This window comes from Hordeum vulgare, chromosome 3H, assembly GCF_904849725.1.
Source record: "Hordeum vulgare subsp. vulgare chromosome 3H, MorexV3_pseudomolecules_assembly, whole genome shotgun sequence".
Lineage (NCBI taxonomy): Eukaryota > Viridiplantae > Streptophyta > Magnoliopsida > Poales > Poaceae > Hordeum > Hordeum vulgare.
In genome coordinates this window covers 213,141,028-213,165,349 of record NC_058520.1, presented here as the reverse complement: position 1 = coordinate 213,165,349, position 24,322 = coordinate 213,141,028, and the positions used below count along the sequence as shown (strand labels likewise).

The 24,322-nt window shown below is 52.6% G+C and overlaps 1 protein-coding gene across 1 annotated transcript; it reads right to left on the bottom strand.

The window, feature by feature from the left end:
• LOC123443542 (calmodulin-3) lies at nucleotides 1-19,533 on the bottom strand. The gene is made up of 2 exons (XM_045119958.1): nucleotides 19,338-19,533; nucleotides 1-656 (listed from the first exon to the last, which is right to left on the bottom strand). Exons 1-2 carry the CDS (start codon nucleotides 19,411-19,413, stop codon nucleotides 283-285), a joined length of 450 nt encoding a protein of 149 aa, XP_044975893.1. The 5' UTR covers nucleotides 19,414-19,533; the 3' UTR covers nucleotides 1-282.
• Nucleotides 19,534-24,322: the final 4,789 nt, after the last annotated feature.

The following is a 24,322-nucleotide window of genomic DNA, read 5'->3' as shown; positions in this document are numbered from 1 at the left end:
TGAAATCATGGAACGGTGAAATATAGTTATTCATTAACACATTGTGGCTACACTCTTGAAAAGTTGAAGCGAACCAAACATAAATAACGGAACAGACAAATTCAGAAAGACCAGGGCAGGATCTATAAAATCTTCAAGGCAAACAATCATTGCCTACAACATATGACACCACACAGTGTTATATTGTTTTCGGTTCAATACAATAGCCATCCCACAAAATGGCACCTGGGTAGGTAATATTTTGGTCTGATAACCGAAGCTTCCCTCAGATGGTAATGCAACTTACTTGGCCATCATGACTTTAACAAATTCGTCATAGTTGATCTGGCCGTCACCATCAACATCAGCCTCACGGACCATCTCGTCAACCTCCTCATCAGTCAACTTCTCACCAAGGTTGGTCATGACATGGCGCAGTTCAGCAGCAGAGATAAAACCATTTTGATCCTTGTCAAACACACGGAATGCCTCCTTGAGCTCTTCCTCAGAATCAGTGTCCTTCATCTTGCGGGCCATAAGGTTGAGGAATTCGGGGAAATCAATTGTTCCATTGCCGTCGGCATCCACCTCATTGATCATGTCTTGAAGCTCTGCCTCAGTGGGATTCTGCCCCAGGGAACGCATGACAGTTCCCAGCTCCTTGGTCGTAATGCAACCTGGAAAGGAGACAATCTATGTTATTCAAGTCCCTGTTGCATTGCTCTCAGGTATCACTATGTAATATTTAAGACCATCAATGCGCAAAAACAGACAAACAAAAGAAACATCTGTACAATGCAAAAAATAACATTGCTTACACTCACTGGACATGAACTAGTTTCTGGTATGTCAAATATACAAGTCATGGCTATGAAATTAGTAAGTGCAGGCTCTATCTATTTCTTTTACGGAAAAAATTATGGAGCTAACGTTCAGGATCTAATAACTCTCTGACACAACGGCCACTACACCACTCGATTCGGCCATCCATCACGGTGGATGATTACGATGAGTGAGCATGTGCTGACATCACCTCGAACTGAGCTACGCCGCAGAAGTCACACAGTGGTGTCACGGGCTGGGCCCTGGTTGGAGTGGAGGTTGTATTCGTGAGCAATTGGAGAACGAGGGCGAACCCCTCGTCGACCTATTGTCGGGGAAGGAGGTGAGGAGGGGCGCCGAGGCGCAGATGCACGAGGGGAGAGAGGTTAGATTATTTTCTGCTTGCCTTCATTGATTCCCAAGGGGTGGCTATAAGTAGCCTGATTACAAGACCTGGATTACAGACTCCAACTCTAATTGGCTGTTGGCAGGGTAACCTTCTTCGGGACTAAACCTTTCCAACTTAATACCCAGACTCCTAAATCTAAAAGGACTCTATTAATTAAACTAGGACATAACTAGGCAGGTGCAGGGCCCTTGCGCCTATAGGATTGGCCCCACATGACATCTCCCCCTCCATTCTAAAACAGCTTGTCCTCAAGCTGGAAACTTGGATAAAAGTCGCAGAAGGCTATGCCATCTTCCCACGAGGCAGCAGATGCAGGCTGTCCCTCCCGTTGAATGAGCACCTGCTGTATACCGCGAGCAATACGAGCACGCAATGCCTGGACAGGAGTTGGATGTACTCGACCCTGAAACAGTGGGGCAAGCATCGGCGGACCTTCTGGTGGAGGACCATAGTATTTCTTCAATACACCGACATGGAAGACATTGTGAATGCGGGCGCGTGGGGGTAGCTCCAGACGGTAAGCAACCGTATCTATTTTAGCGAGGACCTTGAAAGGCCCATAGTATTTGGGAGCCAATTTCCCTTTTGCGCCTGCTCCGAGGAATGTCGCCGACCGGTGCTGCAGACGGAGCCAAGCCCACTCCCCAACATCAAAGGAAAGGGCCCGATGCTTGTCATCACAGTAATGCTTGTGCTGCTGTGCTGCCTGAAGGAGACGCTCGCGGATGTCGAGTAAGAACTGGTCGCGGTCGACGATCTGCCGCTCTACCGCCTGATTGTGAATCTTGCCCGGCGTATAGTCCCGGAGAGACCGGGGATCCCGTCCATAAACCACCCTGAAGGGAGTGTCATTCTACGCTGAATGATATGAAGTGTTGTAGCAGTATTCTGCCCATGGCAACCATTGGAGCCACTGGCATGGGCGATCCCCAGTGATGCAACGAAGGTACATCGTGATGACGCGATTCACTACCTCCGATTGCCCATCGGACTGCGGAAGGAAGGCCGAACTCATGTGCAAGTGTGTTCCCGCGGCTGCAAACAAAGCCTTCCAAAATCCCAAAGTGAACACCACATCTCTGTCCAAAACGATGGATGTTGGAAATCCATGAAGGCAGACAATGTTGGAGAAGGCCTTAGCAACAGACTCGGCAGTGCACGGATGCGCCAAAGGAATAACATGTGCATACTTGTTGAAACGGTCCAGTATGGTAAGGATAACACTTTTACCGCCCACCTTTGGTAGTGCCTCAATGAAATCCATGGAGATGTCTTCCCAGACACGAGATGGAACTGTCAAAGGCTGTAACAGGCCAGCCGGATGAAGCTGCTCCGTTTGTTGCGTTGACAAACCGGACAAGCACGGATATACTGTTGAAGCGCTGCCCTTGCTTGAGGCAGGTGGAAATCCCCACGGAGACGATTTAACGGCTTTTGTATGCCTTCATGGCCCGCATCATGGGCTACAGCCAGGGCCTCCCCGACCAGCTGTGACGCAGGTGGCACATAAGCCTTGTGCTGAAAGGTAACAATGCCATCAACGAGAGCCAAAGGCTGTCCCCACTCGCCAGACTCCAGCTGTTCCCTGAATGTGACGAGCGTGGGTTCAGTGTGAGCGGCCCGACGGAGAGCTTCAAATAGATCGAAAGGAAGGCCCGGCGATGGCGAGTGCATGGTCTGAAGGAGCATCACAGCGAGAAAGAGCGTCGGCGGCGATGTTTTGGCGACCTGATTTGTATTCCATAGTGAAGTCGAATCCCAATAGCTTACATATCCGGTGCTGGGGATGGTAGCCGGACATTGGTCCAGAAACTTGAGGCTGTAATGGTCGGTTTTGACGACGAAAGCACGCCCCCAAAGGTAGGGCCGCCAGTGGCGCATGGTGGGCACCAGACCAATGAGCTCCCGCTCGTAAGCGGCAAGTAAGCGGCAAGAGAGGCATGGCGCAGAGCGATGGTCTTGCTGAAATAGGCAATCGACCCGCCGCCCTGATGCAGAACTGCACCGAAACCAGACCCGGATGCATCACATTCCACAATAAACGAAACGGCAAAATCCGGTAACTGAAGCACTGGGGCTGTGGTAAGAGCAGTCTTGAGAGTCTCAAACGCGGTGGTCGCCTCAGATGTCCAGAGAAACCCACCTTTCTTGAGTACCGCTATGAGGGGTGCTGCAATGGTGCCGAAATCCCAGATGAACTTTCGGTAGTAGCCGGCAAGACCCAAGAAACCACGCACAGCTCGCACAGTGCGCGGAACTGGCCAGTCCACCCCGGTGAGAACCTTATCGCTGTCCATGGCAACTCCTGATGCAGAGATGACGTGACCATGGTAAGCCATGGTTTCCTCCCTAAATGAGCACTTGGAGCGCTTGAGAAAAAGCTGATGTGTGCGCATAGCCTCCAAAGACGAGCTTGACATGAGGAAGGTGATCCGACCAGGAAGAGTTGTATATCAAAATGTCATCAAGGAAAACAAGCACAAACCGACGATGGAAGGGGCGGAGTACTTCGTTCATGAGTGCTTGGAACGTCGCGGGAGCGTTGGTCAGACCAAAAGCCATCACCACAAACTCAAAGAGGCCCTCATGGGTGCGGAACGCCGTCTTGTGGATATCTTCAGGGGCCATCCAAACTTGGTGGTAACCGGACCGGAGATCCAGTTTGGTGAAAAATCAGGCGCCTTTAAGCTCATCCAACAATTCATCAACAACTGGAATAGGAAACTTGTCCTTGATGGTGACAGGGTTGAGTTCCCGATAGTCGATGCAGAAACGCCAAGTACCAACATGCTTTTTGACAAGGAGAATGGGTGACGAAAACGCCGAGGAACTATGACGTATAAGACCACGAGCCAGCATCTCAGCACATTGTCTCTCCAGTTCATCCTTTTGAATAGTCGGGTAGCGGTAGGGTCATACAGCGACGGGCTGAGTCCCGGGAATAAGGTGAATATGATGGTCATGGGCGCACGGCGGTGGCAGGCCCTGGGGGGTCGGCGAAAACGTCGGTGAATGTGGCCAGGAGGTTGTCAAGGAGGTCCTTGCCGTAGCACACATGTAAATGGGCAGGCCGCCAAATGGGCAGGCCGCCCGGGTGAGCCCAGTCCTGACCACTCCACGTGATGATCCGAGTGCCAAAACGACATCCACTTGGTATTAAAATCCCACAGAATTGGTCCGAGAGTTTTGAGAAAACGTGTGCCAAGGATGATGTCGAATCCGCCCAATGGTATGGTGTGCAGGTCGACAATGAAATGCTTTTTGTCAATCGTGAGAGCAGCCTGCTAAAGGAGTCCACGGCAGGTCACCTTATCACCATTAGCGACCGTGACTCCGAGGCGGCGGTCGGAGGAAAAAGGCAGTCTCACAACGGTGGCCAGTTCTTCATGGATGAAGTTATGAGTGCTACCCGAATCAAGCAAGGCGACCAGGTCACGATCCCCGATGCTATAAGAGCGACCTGCATGGTGTCGCTGGTGGGAATCCCGGTGACAGCCAGAAGCGAGATTTTGGCCACCTAGAAATCCTCGAACTGCTCTTCGTCATCATCGACTGATTGAATGTAGAAAAGGCACTTGCAGTGATGGCTCCGAGCAAACTTCTCGTCACAGTTGAAGCAAAGGCCTTTAGCGCGCCGTTCATCCATCTCTGCCGGGGTGAGCTTTTTAAAGACGAGCGCTGGCGTGGAGCTGGAGGAGTCCGGTATGGCCGAACTGGGGGTGGCCATGGGGCGGAGTGGACGGCTGGGGCATGCAGCAGGGGCCGTGGCTCCGGTAACGGTATTGAGGTGCTCGAATGAGATTGCCAAATCCATAGTCGCGTCCAAGGTTTCAGGTTTAAGCATCTCGACCTGAGTTTTCATGGGCTCGCCCAAATTGTTGGTGAAGATATCACACTCGTCGGCGGCGGCTATGGGACGCACACGAGAGAGATTCAGGAAGCGCTTGGAGTACTCTGCCACGGTGCCAGAGCGGTGAGTGGAGATCAGTTCGCCAAAGGGGTTGGCGCGAGTAAACGGTCCGAAGTGGTTAGTGATGAGTTTTTCGAACTCGTTCCAAGATAGCCGCTGGCCCAACTTTGCCTTAAGATGGTCATACCAGAAGGCGGCGACGTCGGTGAGGTGGTAGGAAGCAAGCCACGTCTTGTCTGAATCCGGCGTCCGCTGACCGACGAAGAAAAGGTTGCAGCACGTCGACCACGGTCGTGGATCGATGGCCCCATCAAAGAGGGGGAAGTAGATCTTGTAAAGGCGCAGAGCCCGATCGGACTGATCGGACACGGCAGCCGAGTTGGCCGTGGCCCCGGTGTGGGACGTCGCCTCCGAAGGCCGCATGAGCCCGAGGCCACCAACTTGAGGTGTGCCCTTCCCTTCAAGTTGGAGGAGGGCCAGATTCTGCTCGCGTTGTTGTTGCGACGTATCAGCGAGCTGACCTTGGAGTGACTTCAGCGACTCAGCGATGGATTTGAGGGTGGCACGGTCCTCGATGCGTTCCGTCTTGGCGGTGTGGTTTTCCTCGGAGAGGCTGTTGAGAGTAGCGGCCACGACATTATGATCCTCCTGCTGTTTGGCGGCGAGTTCTTCTAGGGTTTGTAGAAGGGGTTGCGAAAGGGGCGACGGCGGGGACATGGCCGGCGGGATAGACGGGGAAGTTGATACCAAGTTGTCACGGGCTGGGCCCTGGTTGGAGTGGAGGTTGTATTCGTGAGAGATTGGAGGACGAGGGCGAACCCCTCGTCGACCTATTATCGGGGAAGGAGGTGAGGAGGGGCGCCGAGGCGCAAATGCACGAGGGGGGAGAGGTTAGATTATTCTCTGCTTGCCTTCATTGATCCCCAAGGGGTGGCTATAAGTAGCCTGATTACAAGACCTGGATTACAGACTCCAACTCTAATTGGGGGTTGGCAGGGTAACCTTCTTCGGGACTAAACCTTTCCAACTTAATACCCAGACTCCTAAATCTAAAAGGACTCTATTAATTAAACTAGGACATAACTAGGCAGGTGCAGGGCCCTTGCGCCTATAGGATTGGCCCCACATGACAAGTGGTGTCCTTTCTTTTATAAAGCTCTTGCATGTGTCAAGGCTCAGACTGTATGTTGTTACTTGAATCTTTCCAACAATGCATAGTTTTGCCACACAAAAGTGATACCATTGGATTCCTAGTTAAAAATATTTTCATGTTAGTCACAATTCTGTACTTATGAGCAATATATTGTGGAAAAAACTGATGATTAAGTCCAATTTTGGAGACCATTAGTTGTACTCCCTCCGGTCCTTTTTACTCCGCATATTAGATTTGGGTCAAGTCAAACTGTATAAAGTTTGACCAAATATATATTGAAAAATATCAACATCTACAATACCAAATATACATATCATGAAACTACCTTTCGCAATGAATCTAACAATATTAATTTGACATTGTGAATGTTGATACATGTTTCTATAAATTTGGTCAAAGTAGAGATACTTTAACTTTGGACAAAGCTAATATGCAGACTAAAAAGGACCGAAGGGAGTATTTCCATCTAACGAACAATGTGCAAACCCCCAACAACTGAAGATATTCCAACGATTGTCAGGTAAATCACCGTTTTGTCTTCTTCTGACCTAAAATCAAGAGCAACTAGCATACCATGCCTTTGGGTTGATTCAGACAGCTATCCTCCACAGAACTGCCACTTGATATATCGTGTCCATGCTTTTATTTTCAGCCTCAACTTGACTTGTCAACAAACACATACTTGTGGAATTATTAAATCAATAATACATAGCATAACATACTATATTTGGTCTTTGGACCATGTTGGTACGAATGAGTTGCTATCTGCAAATTATGTTTGCTAACAAAGAAACTGCACCTTTCAAATAAAATACTTTCAACAAGTGTCAGGACAAACCCCATGATAGAGCAGGGCTCCTACCAGGGCGTGGCCTTAGGTTATAGGGGTGGAAGGAGGGTTGGCGAGGCAGGGGCGCGGCCGCCGACACTGAGGCGTCGTGATCGTGCGAGGAAGAGGAGCCGCGGCGGCGGCTAGGGTTTAGGGTTTCCCGGCAGAAGCCGAGCAAATAAGTTTGCTACTTCTTAATCTCAAAATAGGTCTTTACATGAGTATATATAATCTCATAGCTGCTAAGAAAAATAAGATAAGTGGGCCAAGCCCCTAACTGATATTGGGCCAAAATGCCCGTAGGCCGCCGGCGGCTATAATGCGCGCCGGTCATAACATCTCTCCCCACCTGCGCAAACAGGTCGTCCTCGAACTGGAAGTCTGGAAAATGCTGGCAAAACTCCTCGAACTGCTCCCAATTGGCGTCCTCCTCCGGAAGGCCTTGCCACTGAATCAAAAGGCGCCAAACACTGCTGTTCAGCTGGGCCTTCAACACCTTCTCTGGACCCGAAAGGAGACGACCGTTGGTGGCTGGCGGAAGAGTCGGTGTCGTCGCCGGAGGATCACCGCGATCACCACGGAAAGGATTCAGCAGCCCCATATGGAAGACGCCATCAATGCGGGCGCCCGGCGGCAACTGGAGCCGGTAGGCGACGTTATCGATGCGCTCCAACACCTAAAACGGCCCGGCGTAACGCGGCCCATGCTTGCGCTTGGCCCGCGGGTCAAGCAATTGCGTGGTGCGGTGGAGGAGACGCAGCTACACCCACTCGCCCACCGCAAACTCCGCCCCGCGGTGATGGGCGTCATAGTATTTCTTGGACAGCTGCTGAGCTTGGAGAAGACGCTGACGCACCTCCACAAGGATCTCATCCCTGCTGCGGAGAAGCTCGCCTGCCGCCTCGGTCTGAGCGGCCCCCGTTTGGAACGAAAGAATGGACGGTGGGGGGCGGCCATAGACCACCTCAAACGGAGTGGCACGCAGGGCGGAGTGGTAAGAGGTGTTGTAGCAGTACTCCGCCCAAGCCCGCCAGTCCACCCAAGCACGTCGGCGATCACCTGTAACACAGCGTAAGTACATAGCAATCACCTTGTTAACCACCTCCGACTGGCCGTCGGTCTAAGGATGGAATGTCGTGCTCAGCCGCAACTTGACGTCCGCCATCTTGGAAAGATCACGCCAGACATGTCCGGTGAACACCGGGTCGCGGTAGCTGACGATCGACGAAGGAAACCCGTGGAAACGGACTATTCCGTGGAAGAAGTCGTGCGCGACTGTGGTGGCGGTGTAGGGGTGGCCGAGCACAATGAAGTGGGCGTACTTGGAGAAGCGGTCCACCACCGCGAGGATGACGGACTTGCCGCCCACCTAGGGAAGACCCTCGATGAAATCCATGGAGATATCAGTCCATACCTACGAGGGAACCTCAAGGGGCTGCAGCAGGCCCGCCGGCTGCAGGGTTTCGGTCTTGTTGCGTTGACAAGTCACGCAAGACTGTACCCAATCCTGCACTAGCGCGCGGTTGCCGGGGATGAAGAAGTCGGCACAAAGGCGGTGAAGCGTCTTCTGCACCCCATCATGGCCGGCAGAGTGTGCGAGTAGCAGGCACTGGTGGCGGAGGTCGCCGTGGCTCGGCACGAAGAGGTGTCGCCCGTGGAGGAGCAAGCCGCCCTCCAGGCGCCACCACTCAGGCAGGTCGCCCTCCTGGAGCTGTTGTCGTGGCAGTTGTGCGTCCGCTACGGTCGCTGTGGCGCGGCGGATATCGTCGATGAAGGCGAACGAGGGTCCCGAACAGATTCAAAGAGCAGCTCCCTCGGTATCGCCGGTGCCGACAGCATAATCGAAGTCGTGGGGACAGCGCATCTGCGATGGTGTTGAGGCTGCCCTAGCGATTTTTGACGGTGAAGTCAAACCCAAAGAGCTTGTTGATCCACTCGTGCTGCAGAACGGTGGAAAGCTTCTGGTCCAACAAGAACTTGAGGTTGTAGTGATACGTGCGGATAAGAAACGGCCGCCCCCACAGATACGGTCGCCAGTGACGCACCGCCTGCACCAGCCCGATGAGCTCCCGTTCGTAAGCGGCGAGCTTGTGATGGCGGTGCGAACGAACGACTAAAGAAGGCGAGGGGTTCTGCACCCTGATGGAGGACGGCGCCGAACCCCATGCCCGAAGCATCTGAAGAACCCCACGCCCGAAGCGTCCACTGTGAACAGCCTGTCGAAATCCGGTATCTGAAGAACCGGCCCAGTCGTGAGCGCCTGCTTCTGGGTCTGGAAACCCGCAGCCGCGTCGATGTCCCAAGCGAACGCGTCGCGCCGCAACAGCCGCGTAAGTGGGGCCACAATGAGCCCAAACTCCCGAATGATTTGCGGTAGTAGCCGGCTAGCCCCAAAAATCACCGGAGAGCCCGTGGCGACTGTGGCGTCGGCCAGGTGGCGACGGTGGCTACCTTGCCCGCACCCATGGCAACACCCTCCGCCGAGATGACATGCCCAAGATAAGCAACGGATGGTGTGCCAAACGAGCACTTTGAGCGTTTGAGGTATAGGTGGTGCGCCCGAAGCTCGTCAAGGACGATGGCAATGTGCTGCGAGTGCTCTGCCCACGACGAACTGTAGATGAGGATGTCGTCGAAGAAAACGAGCACAAACCGCCGTAAGTATGGGCGGAGGACGTCATTCATCAATGCCTAAAACGTCGCCGGAGCGTTGGCCAAGCCGAAAGGCATGACCAAGAACTTGAAGTGGCCATGATGAGTGCGAAAAGCCGTCTTTCCAATGTCATCCGAGTGCATCCACACCTGATGGTAACCAGAGCGGAGGTCGAGCTTGGTGAAGAAACATGCCCCGTGTAGCTCGTCCAGGAGTTCCTCAACAACTAGAATAGAAAACTTATCCTTGGATGTCTTGATGTTGAGAGCCCGATAATCAATGCAGAAGCGCCACGTGCCATCGGCCTTACGGACGAGGAGCACCGGCGCCGAGAATGGTGAGGTGGTCGGTCGAATGATGCCTTGGGCAAGCATCTCCCCACACTGCCGCTCGAGCTCATCTTTCTGCAGCTAGGGGTAGCGGTATGGACGGACGGCCACTGGAGGTGTACCCGACAGCAGGTGAATGTGATGGTCGTAGGCCCGGACTGGCGGCAGCCCCTAGGGTGGCTCGAAGAGGTCGCCATGTTGATGCAGGAGTCGGTCCAACAGGGGCTGGGCCGAGTCGGCGGAGGTTGCCGTCAGCTGTGGCTGGGAACTCGTGGTAGAGCCCCCCCCCCCCACACCCTTCCAGCGAACACGGCGGGTGAGGCGCCACAAGACCATTATCAACGCGTCGAAATCCCAGAGAACGGGACCCAGGGTGCGTAGGAAATCAACGCCAAGGACAACATCAAAACAACCCAAGTTGAGGCCGACGCACGTGATGGAGAAGTGCTCGTCACCGATGGCAAGGGGAACATCGCGAACAACACCCTCGTAGTGGAGGCGGTCACCATTGGCCACGGTGATTTGGAGGTGCTCCCCGCCAGTCGGCTGAAGCACGAGGCGACGCATGGTGGACCTGACAAGAAATTATGGGTGAGCCTGTATCAAGTAGCGCCAGGAGGCGCTCGCCCTTGATCGTCACCGACAACAGCATGGTCTTCTCTGTCCGGATACCCGCGAGCGCGTGAAGCGAGGCCACAAAGGCGTTCGTCTGAGCGGCCTCTGCAACGGCCTCCCCGCCTGGCGGAACGGCGACGTCGTCGGGTACGGCGGCGGCGTCCTCGACGTAGCCTACCGCCTTGAGGTATAAGAGCCGTGGGCACACGTGGCCGGGGACGTAGGGTTCGTCGCGGTTGTAGCAGAGGCCCTGGCGACAACGCTCAAGTTGCTCGGCCGGCGTGAGCCAGCGTAACGGGTGTGTGGGCACCGCGGCAGCGGGTGCCGCTCCAGCTGAGGGCCGGCTCGACACTGGAGGTGGCGGCCGGGACACCTGGCGAGTGGCCCGCTAGGTCAAGACTGTTAGGAATATGCAACTTGTATTGCCATGAGGCCATAGTCCGATATATATACATGTACAGGTGTGGACTATATGCAGAAAACCCCTTATACAATGGGATAAATACGAAGGGGTACATGGCTATATTATATATACTAACACCCCCCTCAAACTCATGGTGGATGAACAACAATGAGTTTGGAGATATAAAAGCCATCTTGCGCTCTAGTCTAGGCCTTCGTCAGGAAATCCGTCAACTGTAACTCGGAAGGCACATACTGAAGAGCAATAACCTGATCCTGGACACCAGCACGCACATAGAAAGCATCAACACCAATGTGCTTGGTGAGCTCATGCTTCACAGGATCGCGCGCAATGCTGATAGCACTTGTACTGGTCAGATAACAGCAGAGTAGGTGTAGTGACAGAAACACCAAAATCCTGAAGTAACCACCGTAACCAAGTCACCTCTGCCGTCAAAAGAGCCATCGCTCGCAACTCAGCCTCTGCACTCGAACATGAAACTGCGGTCTGTTTCTTCCAGGCAATGAGAGAACCACCAAGAAAAACACAGTAAGCAGAAAGTGAACGGCGATCTGAATGATCAATAGTCCACGTAGCATCCGAATAGGCCTGAAGATGTAAAGAACTGGAGCGAGGAAAGAATAGACGGTGAGAGATTGTGCCCCGAAGATATCGAAGAACACGAAGGAGATGACTATAGTGAACCGAGGTGGGAGCGGAGACAAACTGACTCAGAATATGAACCAGATAAGAGATATCCGGACAAGTGACAGCTAGATAGACAAGACTGCCAACAAGATGACGATAATGCGTCGGGTCAGGCAGGGGTCACCATCAGTATCACGAAGGTGAAATTGAGCTCCATGGGAATCTCAACAATGCGCTCGTCAGTAAGAGCATCACGAGCAAGAAGATCCTGGATATACTTTTCCTGGGATATAAAAAAGGCATCAGAAATAGAAGAGACTTCAATCCCAAGAAAGTAACGAAGAGGTCCAAGATCAGACATAAGAAACTGCTCACTAAGACGGGCCTTTACAAAGGCAATATACTCGGGGTCATCATCAGTGATGATCATGTCATCAACATAGAGAAGAAGAAGAGTCCGACCACGAGGAGAAAGGTGGACAAACAATGCTGGATCATGAGCACTGGCTGAAAAACCAGCAGCAGTTACCACAGAGGCAAATCGCTCATACCAGGCGCAGGGGGCTTGCTTAAGGCCATAGAGAGAGCGATGAAGATGACATACCATGCCATCAGGAACAGAATACTCACGTAGTGGCTGCATGTACACCTCCTCACGCAGCTCACCATTAAGAAAGGCATTCTTAACATTAAGTTGAGATACAGACCAGTGGCGTGCAGAGGCCACGGCAAGAAGTGTACGAATAGTGGTCATATGGGTCACAAGAGCAAAAGTCTCATCGTAATCACGACCATGCTCCTGCTGAAAACCACGAGCCACAAGACGAGCTTTACAACGCTCAAGAGAACCATCGGAGCGAGTCTTAACCTTGTAGACCCACTTACAAGTGATGGGACGGACACCGGGGGGAAGGGAAACAAGATCCCATGTACCAATGCGTTCAACAGCAGCAATCTCCTCTGCCATCGCAAACTGCCATTCAGGATGAACAACGCCTGACGATAGGAAGTAGGCTCAAGAATAGCAGCACCAGCGGTGGAAAATCCAAGGCGATCAACAGGCGGACGAGGACGAGAACGCAAACCATAGGAAGGCTGAGACGAGGATGACGAGACATCTGCAGAGGCATCCGCAGGACGTGAACGACGAGTGTAACATTGAGGAAAAGATGGAACAATGCAAGGAGGGATCACCAAGGTAGAATCCGGTGAAGACAAAGAAGTCACCGGAGATGAAGGTGCCGAATCCGACGACATGCTAGGGGAGGAAACCGTGGGAGATGGTGGTGGCAAATCGGCAAGAGGTGGAGAAGCAGAGGTAGCATAACGAGTACACAAAGGCTCGATGGGGGTGAGGGGTGTGTCAGGAAAAGTGAGGAAAGAGATATCCTCCACTGAAAAAGTCGAGGAAGATTGGCGCGGGTAGAAGGGACGAGACTCATCAAAAGTCACATCCCGAGAGATACACATCCGACGTTATCGGATCCCAACAACGGTAGCCCTTATGCTCATCACTATAGCCTAAGAAGACACACTCAACAGACTGAGCGGTCAGTTTGGTGCGTTCGCGAGGGGCAAGAAGAACATAGCAAACACAACCAAACAAGCGAAGCATCGAATAATCGGGAGAACGATCAAAAAGACGCTCGAAAGGAACACCAGCCTGTAGAGCAGCGGAAGGTTGTAGATTGATGAGATAGGTGGAGGTGGAGACGGCCTCAGCCCTAAAATGAGGCGGGAGAGAGGCAGCAATCATCAATGCACGAGCCGTCTGAGGAGATGACGATGCTTTCGCTCATCGACGCCATTCCGAGTGAGCACCAGGACAAGAGAATTGAGAGAAGACATATGAAAAAAAGCTCCAGAGTCCGGAACCCATGGGGATGTACCTGACTGTGTAGAAGGTGGTTGCTCAGTGCGAGAAGCATCAGTCACAGAACCAGCAGTACCCATCGAGGAAGAACCTGAAGCAGTGAGCAGACGCTTAAGTCTTAGAATATCCTGCTCAGTCAAAGTGGTGGCTGAAGATGTCAAGGTAGTAGACGAAGTCCCTGAAGATGATGATCGCGCCTGACGCAGGTGTTTCTTCTTTCGGAAACACTGAGAATCAACATGACCATCCAGGTTGCAGTAGCCGCAATGTGGACGGGGGCGGCCCGAGCCGCCAGGAGGAGTGGCCAAGAGCGACGAAGCACTCGAGCGAGACGAAATCGGTGCAGCATGTGGCGTAGCAGGGGCTCGAGCAGCGAGCACAGAGGGAATCTCTAGTAAACCAGCAGCACGCAAGCGAGTCTCCTCAGCACGAATCTCAGAAAGTGCCTCCATGAGAGAAATACGGCCACGAGCAAACAACTGAGCACGCCGGGGCTCAAACTCCTTACGGAGCCGAGACAAAAACTCGTAGACACGATGGAACTCCAAATTGGCTTGTACAACCTGGCAACATGGGCAAGTACGACAACCAGCACTACTGAGAGAATCAAGCTGGCGCCAGATAGCAGAACTTTGTGCATAGAAATCATCAACAGTGGAGTCACCCTGCTGAAAAGCATGCTCCTGACGAACCACGGAGAGGTATAAGGCATCACCAGAGGGCTCATAACGCTGACGAAGACGGGTCCACATCTCAAAGACAGTAGGAAAGCCCAGAAACTCGGAGGCAAACTAGGGCAGAACACTAGCAGTGAGAACAGCTGCAGCACGAGCATCATCATCAAGCCACTGGGTGTAAACAGACAGAGCACCATGATACGCCTAAAGAGCCTCCTCATAAGTCAAGACCTGCTCATCATAAGCACGAACAGCGGCCTCATCAGCAAGCTTAGCGGCATCCTTTGCGGCCTGATTAGCATCAACAGGAAGAACTGGTGGAGCCGGCGGAGTAGGGGCCATCGGAGGAACCGGACGTGGCGGACAGCAGACCTCGCCAAAAAGAACACCCCATAGACGGATGTCATGCATATGAATGCGCATAAAAGCCAATGAACTCGGTGTAGTTGCTGCCATCAAAAATCACCGGACAGCGAGGAACAGCAACGTAGCCCAGATACTGCAGACATTTTTTTTCTTTTTGTCTCTTTTCTTCTTTTTTCCCGTTTTTTCAGTCAACGATCAGGTGAACCCGATCCGATCGGGAGTGAGAATCAATGGGCGAGATTGAGGAATCAGTGCAGAAAAGAGCCGCTAATAGCGGGCGGGGACGCCGTTCGCGTCGGATCGGGCAGCTGGTCCCGTGGAGGCGGCGTGGAGACGGGGTTGACTGGGCTTCTGGCGAGCGGAACTCCACCACGAGCGGAACCTCCAGCACTGGCGAGATCCGGCCACGAGCGAGACGAGATTCGGCCACGAGCGGAACCTCTGAACCTTCACCACGAGCGGAACAAGGCGAGCGAAACCTCCAGCACTGGCAAAAGCGAGCCGGACGAGATCCGGCCTGCAGAACCAGCTAGCAACAGAGATCGACGGGGGCAGACGAGATGCGAGACGGACAGGCGGCAGTGTGGAAGATTAGATCGGGAAGAGCACGAGTTGCGCGTGCAAAAAAGAACCTAGGCTCTAATACCATGTTAGGAATATGCAACTTGTATTTCCATGAGGCCATAGGCCGATATATATACATGTACAAGTGTGGACTATATGCAGAAAAACCCTTATACAATGGGATAAATATGAAGGGGTACACGGCTATGTTATATATACTCTAAAAGAGGCCTGTTGCATGGCCGTCGCGCGATGCTCGAAGGCGCGGGCATAATACATGGCCGTCTGGAGGACTTGTGGCCCGCGCATCTCCACGTCCACACGGATGTGGTCAGGCAGCCCACCCATGAACAGCTCAGCCCGCATGCGGCTCAAGACGCAGGGGGCGTGGCATGCCAGGGCTTGGAAGCGGTCGGCGCAGTCTTGCAACGTCGAGAGGAAAGGCAGGCGCCCCAGCTCGGCCAGGCGGCTGCCGCGGACCGGAGGCCCGAAACACAACAGGCAAAGGTCGCAGAAACGCTCCCACGGAGGCCTGCCACCCTCGTCATGTTCGAGGGCATAGTACCACGTCTGAGCCGCACCCCGTAGGTGGTACGAGGCGATCCAAGTGCGTTCGGACGCGAGCATGCGTTGCCCCAGAAAAACTGATTGCATTGGTTGAGCCAGTTCAGGGGGTCGACGATGCCATCGTAGGTAGCAAACTCGAGCTTGGAGAAACGCGGGGGTTGTTGAGCATGAAAGGCGGAAGGGTGCGCGCCCTCAGCGCCGAACGGCGCGGCCGACTGAGCCGAAAAGGCGGGTATCAGGGAGCCGCCTTGTTAGAGTGGTCCGTCGATTCCGCCGTAGGGGGGGAGCGCCGGAGGCCCCGCGAACGGCACGGCCTGGTGCGACAGGACCGGCGACGGGAGGTGCGGCTGAACCAGGGCCGTCGTGTAGACTGGCCCGAGAGACCCGTCGAGCCACATCGGAAATGGAGACGGCGACGGGGAAACCGGAGCTGGTGTATGGGCACCCCCGGGCCCGAGAGCGCTCCCAAGCCAGCAGCAGCGACTCCCTGGGAGGAAGGGGCGGCCGAGAAGGGTCGCGGCGTCCACTGCTGCTGCTGGGGCGCCGCGGTGGCCGCGAAGGCGCCGAGCTGTTGAAGGTGCGGATGCCCGCAACCGCCTGCCCGAGCTCCTGAAGCGCAGCCGTCATCTCTTCCGGCATGAAGACGAGGGGCGCAGCGACGAGTGGCGGCCCGACGATCGAGGCACTCGGCCCCGAGAGGGCCGGCTGCGTGGTGGTGATGGGTGGCGGCTGGGAGGCAGTGGGCTGAGAGCGGGTTCGCGAGGCAGGGGTCGCAACCGTCGGCGCTGAGACGCCCTGATCGCACGAGGAAGAGGAGCCGCGGCGGCGGCTAGGGTTTAGGGTTTCCCGGCAGAAGCCGAGTAAATAAGTTTGCTACTTCTTAATCTCAAAATAGGTCTTTACATGAGTATATATAATCTCATAGCTGCTAAGAAAAATAAGATAAGTGGGCCAAGCCCCTAACTGTTATTGGGCCTAATAACTGCCCGTAAGCCGCCGACGGCTATAATGCGTGCCGGTCATAACACCCCACTAACAAATAATAATAGAAAAAACAACTTTCAAAAGTTAGATGAAGGACATGCATTAGGTATAAAGTTATTTAATACTCCCTCCATTCACAAATATAAGAAATTCTAACTTTATTGTGAATCGGATGTATAGACATGTTTTAGTGTGTTTGTTCACACATTTCAGTTCGTATGTAGTCAATATTAAAATATCCAAAACACCTTATATTTGTGAGCGGAGGGAGTAGTAATGATTAACTTCAAATCCTACCTAGGTTAAATTCATTGAGTTATCCACTTATTAAATTCGCTATTAGAGACTATTTGCAGATCGACAAGTAAAAACTGTCTGCAGATCATGATAGATAAAGCAACAAAAGTGAGGCCTTCATTCCATTTATCAATTGATGTTAGTCCTCCTGATGGTAATGTTCAGTGATGACGAAGCTACGCACGTCACAGAGGTATGTGGCAGCAGCAACCAGTTTTGCAGCACATAGATTCAGAACATCCTCAACTGCTTTACAGTTTACCTTCTCTGTGACAGAATCTGTACAAGTTTCCCTGGTAATTTCCTGATTTACCCCCTTATCCCGGGTATCTAGTTGATAGCTCTCCAGCAACTTATGAACCAGTCCCAGTTATACATCTAAGGCTCTAACTCTGAAACAACCAGATTATAATTAATGGGTGCATGTTGCGTACCTCAAAGCACAGAGAAACACTCTTTGGATAAGACTATCATCTAATGTAAACTACAGCGTACAATTCTGCGATAGTGAAATCATAGCAAACTAACGCGAATGAATCTAGACTCCACAGAGTGCATTTTTAATTCTTTAGTCATTTAAGCCCGGACCCCCTCTAGGGTTCCCTCCCGCCGCCGGTCGCGCCCACCGGATCGCCGCCCCCCGAGCCCCCCCCCAACCTCCTCCCGTTCCCGCCCTAGCGCCACCTTCCCGGAAGGCGGCCAGGGCGGCGCGCTACAACCCCCTCGTCGGCCCCCTTCCACCTACCCCCAGCCGCCGCCTGCCCCCGGCCCTGGGCCGGGTGGGGTCGGTGGCGGCGGGACCTCCTATCCCCGCGCGCACGTCTCCCCTTCCCGAGGCAGGGGCAGCGGCGGTGTTCCTCGGCTTGGCGGCAGCCCGGTGACCAAACGGTGGTGGTCGGCGGCGCGCAAGGTGGTGGTGTGCCCCTTAGAGGCGGGACAGCGTGGTGACGCAGGGTGACCGGCGGCGCGCCCCCGACACAAATCTGGGACTTGCAGGCCCCATCTGGGTCCTAGCGGGCTGGCGCTCGGCGTGGCTTCGTTATCTTCTGTGTGGTGAGACTTGGACGGGGGCGGCGACGGCGACGGCGTGCCTGCTGCATCGCGATGGCGGGAGCTTTACGGGCGTCTGAGGGCCCGACCGGGCCTAGTACGCTCCTGCTATTGTGTCCGCTCCGCTACCATCGTTGACGGTGGAGGTTGAGCCCTCCCGCGTGCCGACGGTGTTGTTGTCCCTAGTCCCAGCTCCTATTCGTCGCTGTGCGGACCTCAACTCGCAGTTTCATGGTGAGACGACCTGGAGGCTTCAAGACCGCGTTGGCGCAGGGTGGTGGTCGATTTGGCGGCAGGCTCCGGAGCGTTTGAGGTGAAGGTTGGGATATGGGGAAACCCCTGTCAGCCTAGCCGACACCAACGCGGTGGCGCATGTGGGTGCCGGACGACCTTCCTGGAAGGAATCGGGGGCTACCCTTCCTCTCGCCTCATCGCGTACTAGGGGAAACCCTTGGCAACAGCGTCGTCATTGTCGCGGTCCTTCTTGGAGGTGTTGATTGGTACCGGCACTTCGGAGTCTTGGAGCTTGGTGGGCGATCTTTGATGGACGCAGTGGTCGCGAGGCTTCTTTGTTTTTTGTCAATCCGCCGTTGTCGGCATTTATTTATTTTATTTTATTCTCTTTCGTTTTTTTGGGTGTGACTGTGCTGGTGTATGGGTTGGTTGATTTGTAATGCAAAGGCGGGGGAAACCCTTTTTCATGAGTCATTTCAGCTCTAGGGGAATTATTCCCTCGCGCTGCAACAAACTGGAGCCATTAATACACAGTTGCAGAAACATGAAAGTGAGATGAAGCAATGATTCCACCAACAAATCGAACGAAATCACGACCTATTAGTGACGAATCAAAACTAGGAAGACCTCTATCGTTGGCACAAACTGATGATGGATCAAGCGATTAGTTGTCGTTTACCCCCAAACAAGCTACGCCGCTCTCTAAGATCCAAAATCGACAAGCAGTCAAGCATAACCGGCAGGCCCGTAGACTCCAAACGGATCTCAAAAAATCACCACAGATGGGAATTCAAAAGGAAGGCGTGCAGACCAGGAATCGAGATCCGCGATCCCTCAAAACCGAGAACGATCCAACGGATAGTTCCTGGTCGATCGTTGACCAATACTGACGAAGCAAACAGACCAAGAGGACGCATAATCTCTTCGCCTCACAACGTGAGAGAGAGAGAGAGGGAGAGAGAGAAGAGGGAGTACCGTCCCCATCCTTGTCGAAGAGGCTGAAAGCCTCCTTGAACTCGGCGATCTGGTCGTCGGTGAGCTGGTCCGCCATTGGCCGCAAGTCGGGTCGGAGATGGCGAGGGAGGGAGGGAGGGAGGGAGGAAGGAAGGTGGCGATGCGAATAAGCGTTCTTGTGGGTAGGAGAAGACTTCCCCTGGTTCGGTCGTCAACTTGGGCACGTTCAATTGCCCAAGTGGCTCGTTGTTTTGCTTACTCTCTTTTTTCTAAGCAGGTAATTACCCATGCATTGCAATGATGACATAAATATTACTCCCTCCGTTCCTAAACAGTACAACTTTTTTTTTTAGAGATTCCACTAATGGGCTATATACGGATGTATATAGACATATTTCAGTATATAGATTCACTCATTTTGCTTCGTATGTAGACCACTAGTGAAATCTCTTAAAAGACTTATATTCAGGATTGGAGGGAATATCTTATACTCTCTTTGTCCTAAAATAATTGTCTTAATTTTGTACTACCTTTAGTATAAATTTGTATTAAGTTTAAGACAAGACGCTTATTTTGGACGGAGGCTCTAACAATTTATTAGAGCATCTCTCTTTTGCTCTCTCCCTTTATTCATTTAGGGCATGTACAATGGTTGATAAAATGGTCATATCTTAAGTCTTGTATTTATTTAGAGATGATAAAAAATGTTTTTACAATGGATCACCTCTTAGCTTATCTTCAATAACTAGTTATTCCTAAAACATTCTGAGACATATTATGGTAAGAGGTCATCTCTTATTCTCTCTTAAATAAGAGAAGACAAACCTTATCTTATTAGTTCTTTCTTATCCACCTCATCATTTATCCTACATGGCATTACTAAGATATCAACATTGTACATGCCCTTAGTTTAGTTGTAATGGAAAGAGAATTTCCTTCGGTTTTCCTTTATTTTTGTTGCCTCGTTTGGTCAATCGGACCCTTCAAACCAGCCTCAAACACCCGGGCTGACCGGTATCCCTCGTATTCAGCCCAAATATGAGGCGGATATGGGGTGGTCCGGGAACGCCCGGGCGCGTCCGCCTGATAAGCCCGGCCCATCACCGACCTCACGGTTGTCCTGCAAAAAAAACATTCGGCTCATCGCTCTCAAACACTAGCTCACTTACTCTTATCCCTCGCTCCGTCCTCTCCTCTTCCCATACCGATTCCGATCGAATCCGGCGCGATGTCGAGCTCCGACAGTCGCTTCAATGACGACCTAGATCAGTACTATGAGCTTGCCCTCCGCATCGCATGTGAGCGGTCCAAGGTGGAGACCGCGGTCAACTCCGGATCTGCAGCCTCGTTGCTTCCCAGTCGACGCAGCTCGGACACCGATGTTGGCCCCTCCCGGCCCGTACGCAGCTCCGACGCACGGCTTGCGCAACCCGTGCCCTCCTACGTCATCCCCTGCCCCCGCGGGCTGCTGCTCCCCCACGTGGGCAGCGGTGGGGTGCTTGTGCCCGCCCAGCCCGACCGGACGCGCATGCCGGAATCAGAGGCGCGCGCCGCCCGCCACGAGCGGCAGCGGCAAAGGGAGAGGAGGGAGACGAGAGCAGCCCATGCACCATTGTCGCGGGATGGAGGCGGAGCCCGATGAGGACGCGCAGCTCTTCGAATGGGTCTACCGCGAGTCGCGTACGATCGTGGAGATGGACGCACGGCGGCTCCGCCGGAAGAACGCCAAGGCGCTCCGGATTGCTATTGAGTAGTCCGAGCGCGGGGCGATGGAGGCAGCAGTGGAGGCGACGGTGGAGGCGGCTCGGCTCGTGAAGCTCAAGCTGCAGCAGGACAGGGAGGTCTGGCAGCTAAAAGGGCTCGTCATCCTCCCAAACGACGACGATAATGACCACGACTCATCATTAGACGACTCGGGTGATTCACCACCAGCCGTCGACTCCTATGGTTGCGCCGGTGACCTGAAGAGCAAAGGGTCGGCGAGGAAGTGGTGAATGTTCGTCGTCTCCGTCTTGAGTTTCAAGTTTCTAGTAATCTAGTTTAAACTTGTCCGTCGCTTATGTGAATTGTGTGAATTGTGAAAATATCTTGGACATCCCGCTGTGATCTTTTGGTGATCGGAATGTGCATTTCTATGTCCGATTGTGTGTTTATGGGTTGATCTTTGTTCTTTTTATCTTTGTTGCATGTTAGTGTTGGAAATATGCCCTTGAGGCAATAATAAAATGGTTATTATCATATTTCCTTGTTCATGATAATCGTCTATTGTTCATGCTATAATTGTATTAACAGGAAACAGTAATACATGTGTGAATAAATAGATCACAATGTGTCCCTAGCAAGCCTCTAGTTGGCTAGCTCGTTAGTCAATAGATAATCATGGTTTCGTGATCATGGGCATTAGATGTCATTGATAACGGGATCACATCATTGGGAGAATGATGTGATGGACAAGACCCAATCCTAAGCATAGCACTAGATCGTATTGTTCGTATGCTAAAGCTTTTCTAATGTCAAGTATCTTTTCCTTCGACCGTGAGATTGTGCAACTCCCGGATACCGTAGGAGTGCTTTGGGTGTATCAAACGTCACAACGTAACTGGGTGACTATAAAGGTGCACTACGGGTACCTCTGAAAGTGTATGTTGGGTTGGTACGAATCAAGATCGGGATTTGTCACTCCGTGTGACGGAGAGGTATCTCTGGGCCCACTCGGTAGAACATCATCATGAGCTCAATGTGACTAAGGAGTTAGTCACACGATGACGTGCTACGGAACGAATAAAGAGACTTACCGGTAACGAGATTGAACAAGGTATTGGTGTACCGACGATCGAATCTCGGGCAAGTTCTATACCGACAGACAAAGGGAATTATATACGGGATTGATTGAATCCTTGACATCGTGGTTCATCCGATGAGATCATCGTGGAGCAAGTGGGAGCCACCATGGGTATCCAGACCCCGCTGATGGTTATTGTCCAGAGAGGTGTCTCGGTCATGTCTGCCTGTCCCGAACCCGTAGGGTCTACACACTTAAGGTTCGGTGACGCTAGGGTTATAGGAATTGTTATACGAGGTTACCAAAATTTGTTCGGAGTCCCGGATGATATCCCCTACGTCACGAGGAGCTCCGGAATGGTCCGGAGGTAAAGATTGATATATAAGACGGATGGTTTCGGACATCGGAAGTGTTTCGGGCATCACCGGTAACGTACCGGGACCACCGGGACCATCGGAGGTGGCCCCGGGGGTCCACCGAAGGGGGGCAACGACCCCGGGAGGTAAGATGGGCCAAGTAGGGGAGGTAACCAGCCCTTAGGTGGGCTGTTGCGCCTCCCCACTCAGCCCAATGCGCACGGGAGAGAAAAGGGGGGGCAAACCCTAAGCCAGGTGAGCCTAAGGCCCATGAGGGGTGCGCCACACCCCTCCTCCCCCCTTGGCCGCCGCACCAGCCCCATATAGGGTTGCCGCCCCCCAGGAGGGGGAAACCCTCAAGGGGGCGCAACCCCTCCCTTCCCCTATAAATACCGGGCACTTTTGGCCATTGGGAGATAGACTTTTCCCTCTCTCTCGGCCTGCCCTTCTTCCTCCTCCTCTGTGCCGGTGCTTGGCAAGCCCTGCCGGGAGACCTCGTCTCTCCATCGACACCATGCCGTCGTGCTGCTGGAGTTCTTCCCCAACCTCTCCCTCCTCCTTGCTGGATCAAGGTGCGGGAGACGTAACCGAGCTACACGTGTGTTGAACGCGGAGGTGCCGTAGTTCGGCACTAGATCGGAATCGTTGCGAGTACGACTCCATCAACCGCGTTCTAGCAACGCTTTCGCTTAGCGATCTTCAAAGGTATGAAGATGCTCTTACCCGCTCTCGTTGCTGGTCTCTCCATAGGAAGATCTGAATATGCGTAGGAAAATTTTGAATTTATGCTACGAAACCCAACAGTGGCATCCGAGCCAGGTTTTCTATGCGTTGATTCTATGCACGAGTAGAACACAAAAGTTGTGGGCGGTGATTTGTCAATTTGCTTGCCGCTACTAGTCTTATTATTTTCCGGCGGTATTGTGGGATCAAGCGTCCCGGACCGACTTTACACGTACGCTTACGTGAGACTGGTTCCACCGACAGACATGCACACCATGCATAAAGGTGGCTAGCGGGGGTCTCTCTCTCCTACTCTAGTCGGATTGGATTTGATGAAAAGGGTCCTTATGAAGGGTAAATAGCTTTGGCATATCATCGTTGTGGATGTCACGTAGGTAAGAAGGTGTTCTTGCTAGAAACTCAAATCAGCCACGTAAAACTTGCAACAACAATTAGAGGACATCTAACTTGTTTTTGCAGGGTTTGACATGTGATGTGATATGGCCAAAGTTGTGATGTTGCATGTATGATGTATGAGATGATCATGTTATTGTAATAGGTTTCACGACTTGCATGTCGATGAGTATGACAACCGGCAGGAGCCATAGGAGTTGTCTTAATTTATTGTATGAGATGCAACGCCATGTGCTTACTACTTTTACTTCATTGCTAACGGTTAGCTATAGTAGTAGTGATAGTAGTAGTTGGCGTAACGACTTCACGGAGACACGATGATGGAGATCATGGTGTCACGTCGGTGACGATGATGATCATGCGATGCCTGAAGATGGAGATCGAAAGAGCAAAGATAATAATGGCCATATCATGTCACTATATGATTGCATTGTGATGTTTATCATGTTACATCTTATTGCTTAGAACGACGGTAGCATAATAAGATGATCCCTCTTAAAATTTCGAGAAATAAGTGTGCACCGTTGAGAAGGTTCGTTGTCTCGAAGCACCACGTGATGATCGGGTGTGATAGATTCTAACGTTCGCATACAACGGGTGTAAGCCAGATTTACACACGCGAAACACCTAGGTTGACTCGACGAGCTTAGCATGTACAGACATGACCTCGAATACAAGAGACCGAAAGGTCAAACATGAGTCGTATGGTTGAATACGATCAGCATGAAGTT

What these genes read in the sequence shown, in the direction of transcription:
- LOC123443542 (XM_045119958.1), bottom strand. Translation starts at nt 19,413, where the DNA reads ATGGCGGACCAGCTCACCGACGACCAGATCGCCGAGTTCAAGGAGGCT. An exon ending in CTTCGACAAGGATGGGGACG is followed by an intron (nt 657 to 19,337) that starts GTACTCCCTCTT and finishes TCTCCTTTCCAG; the next exon opens with GTTGCATTACGACCAAGGAG.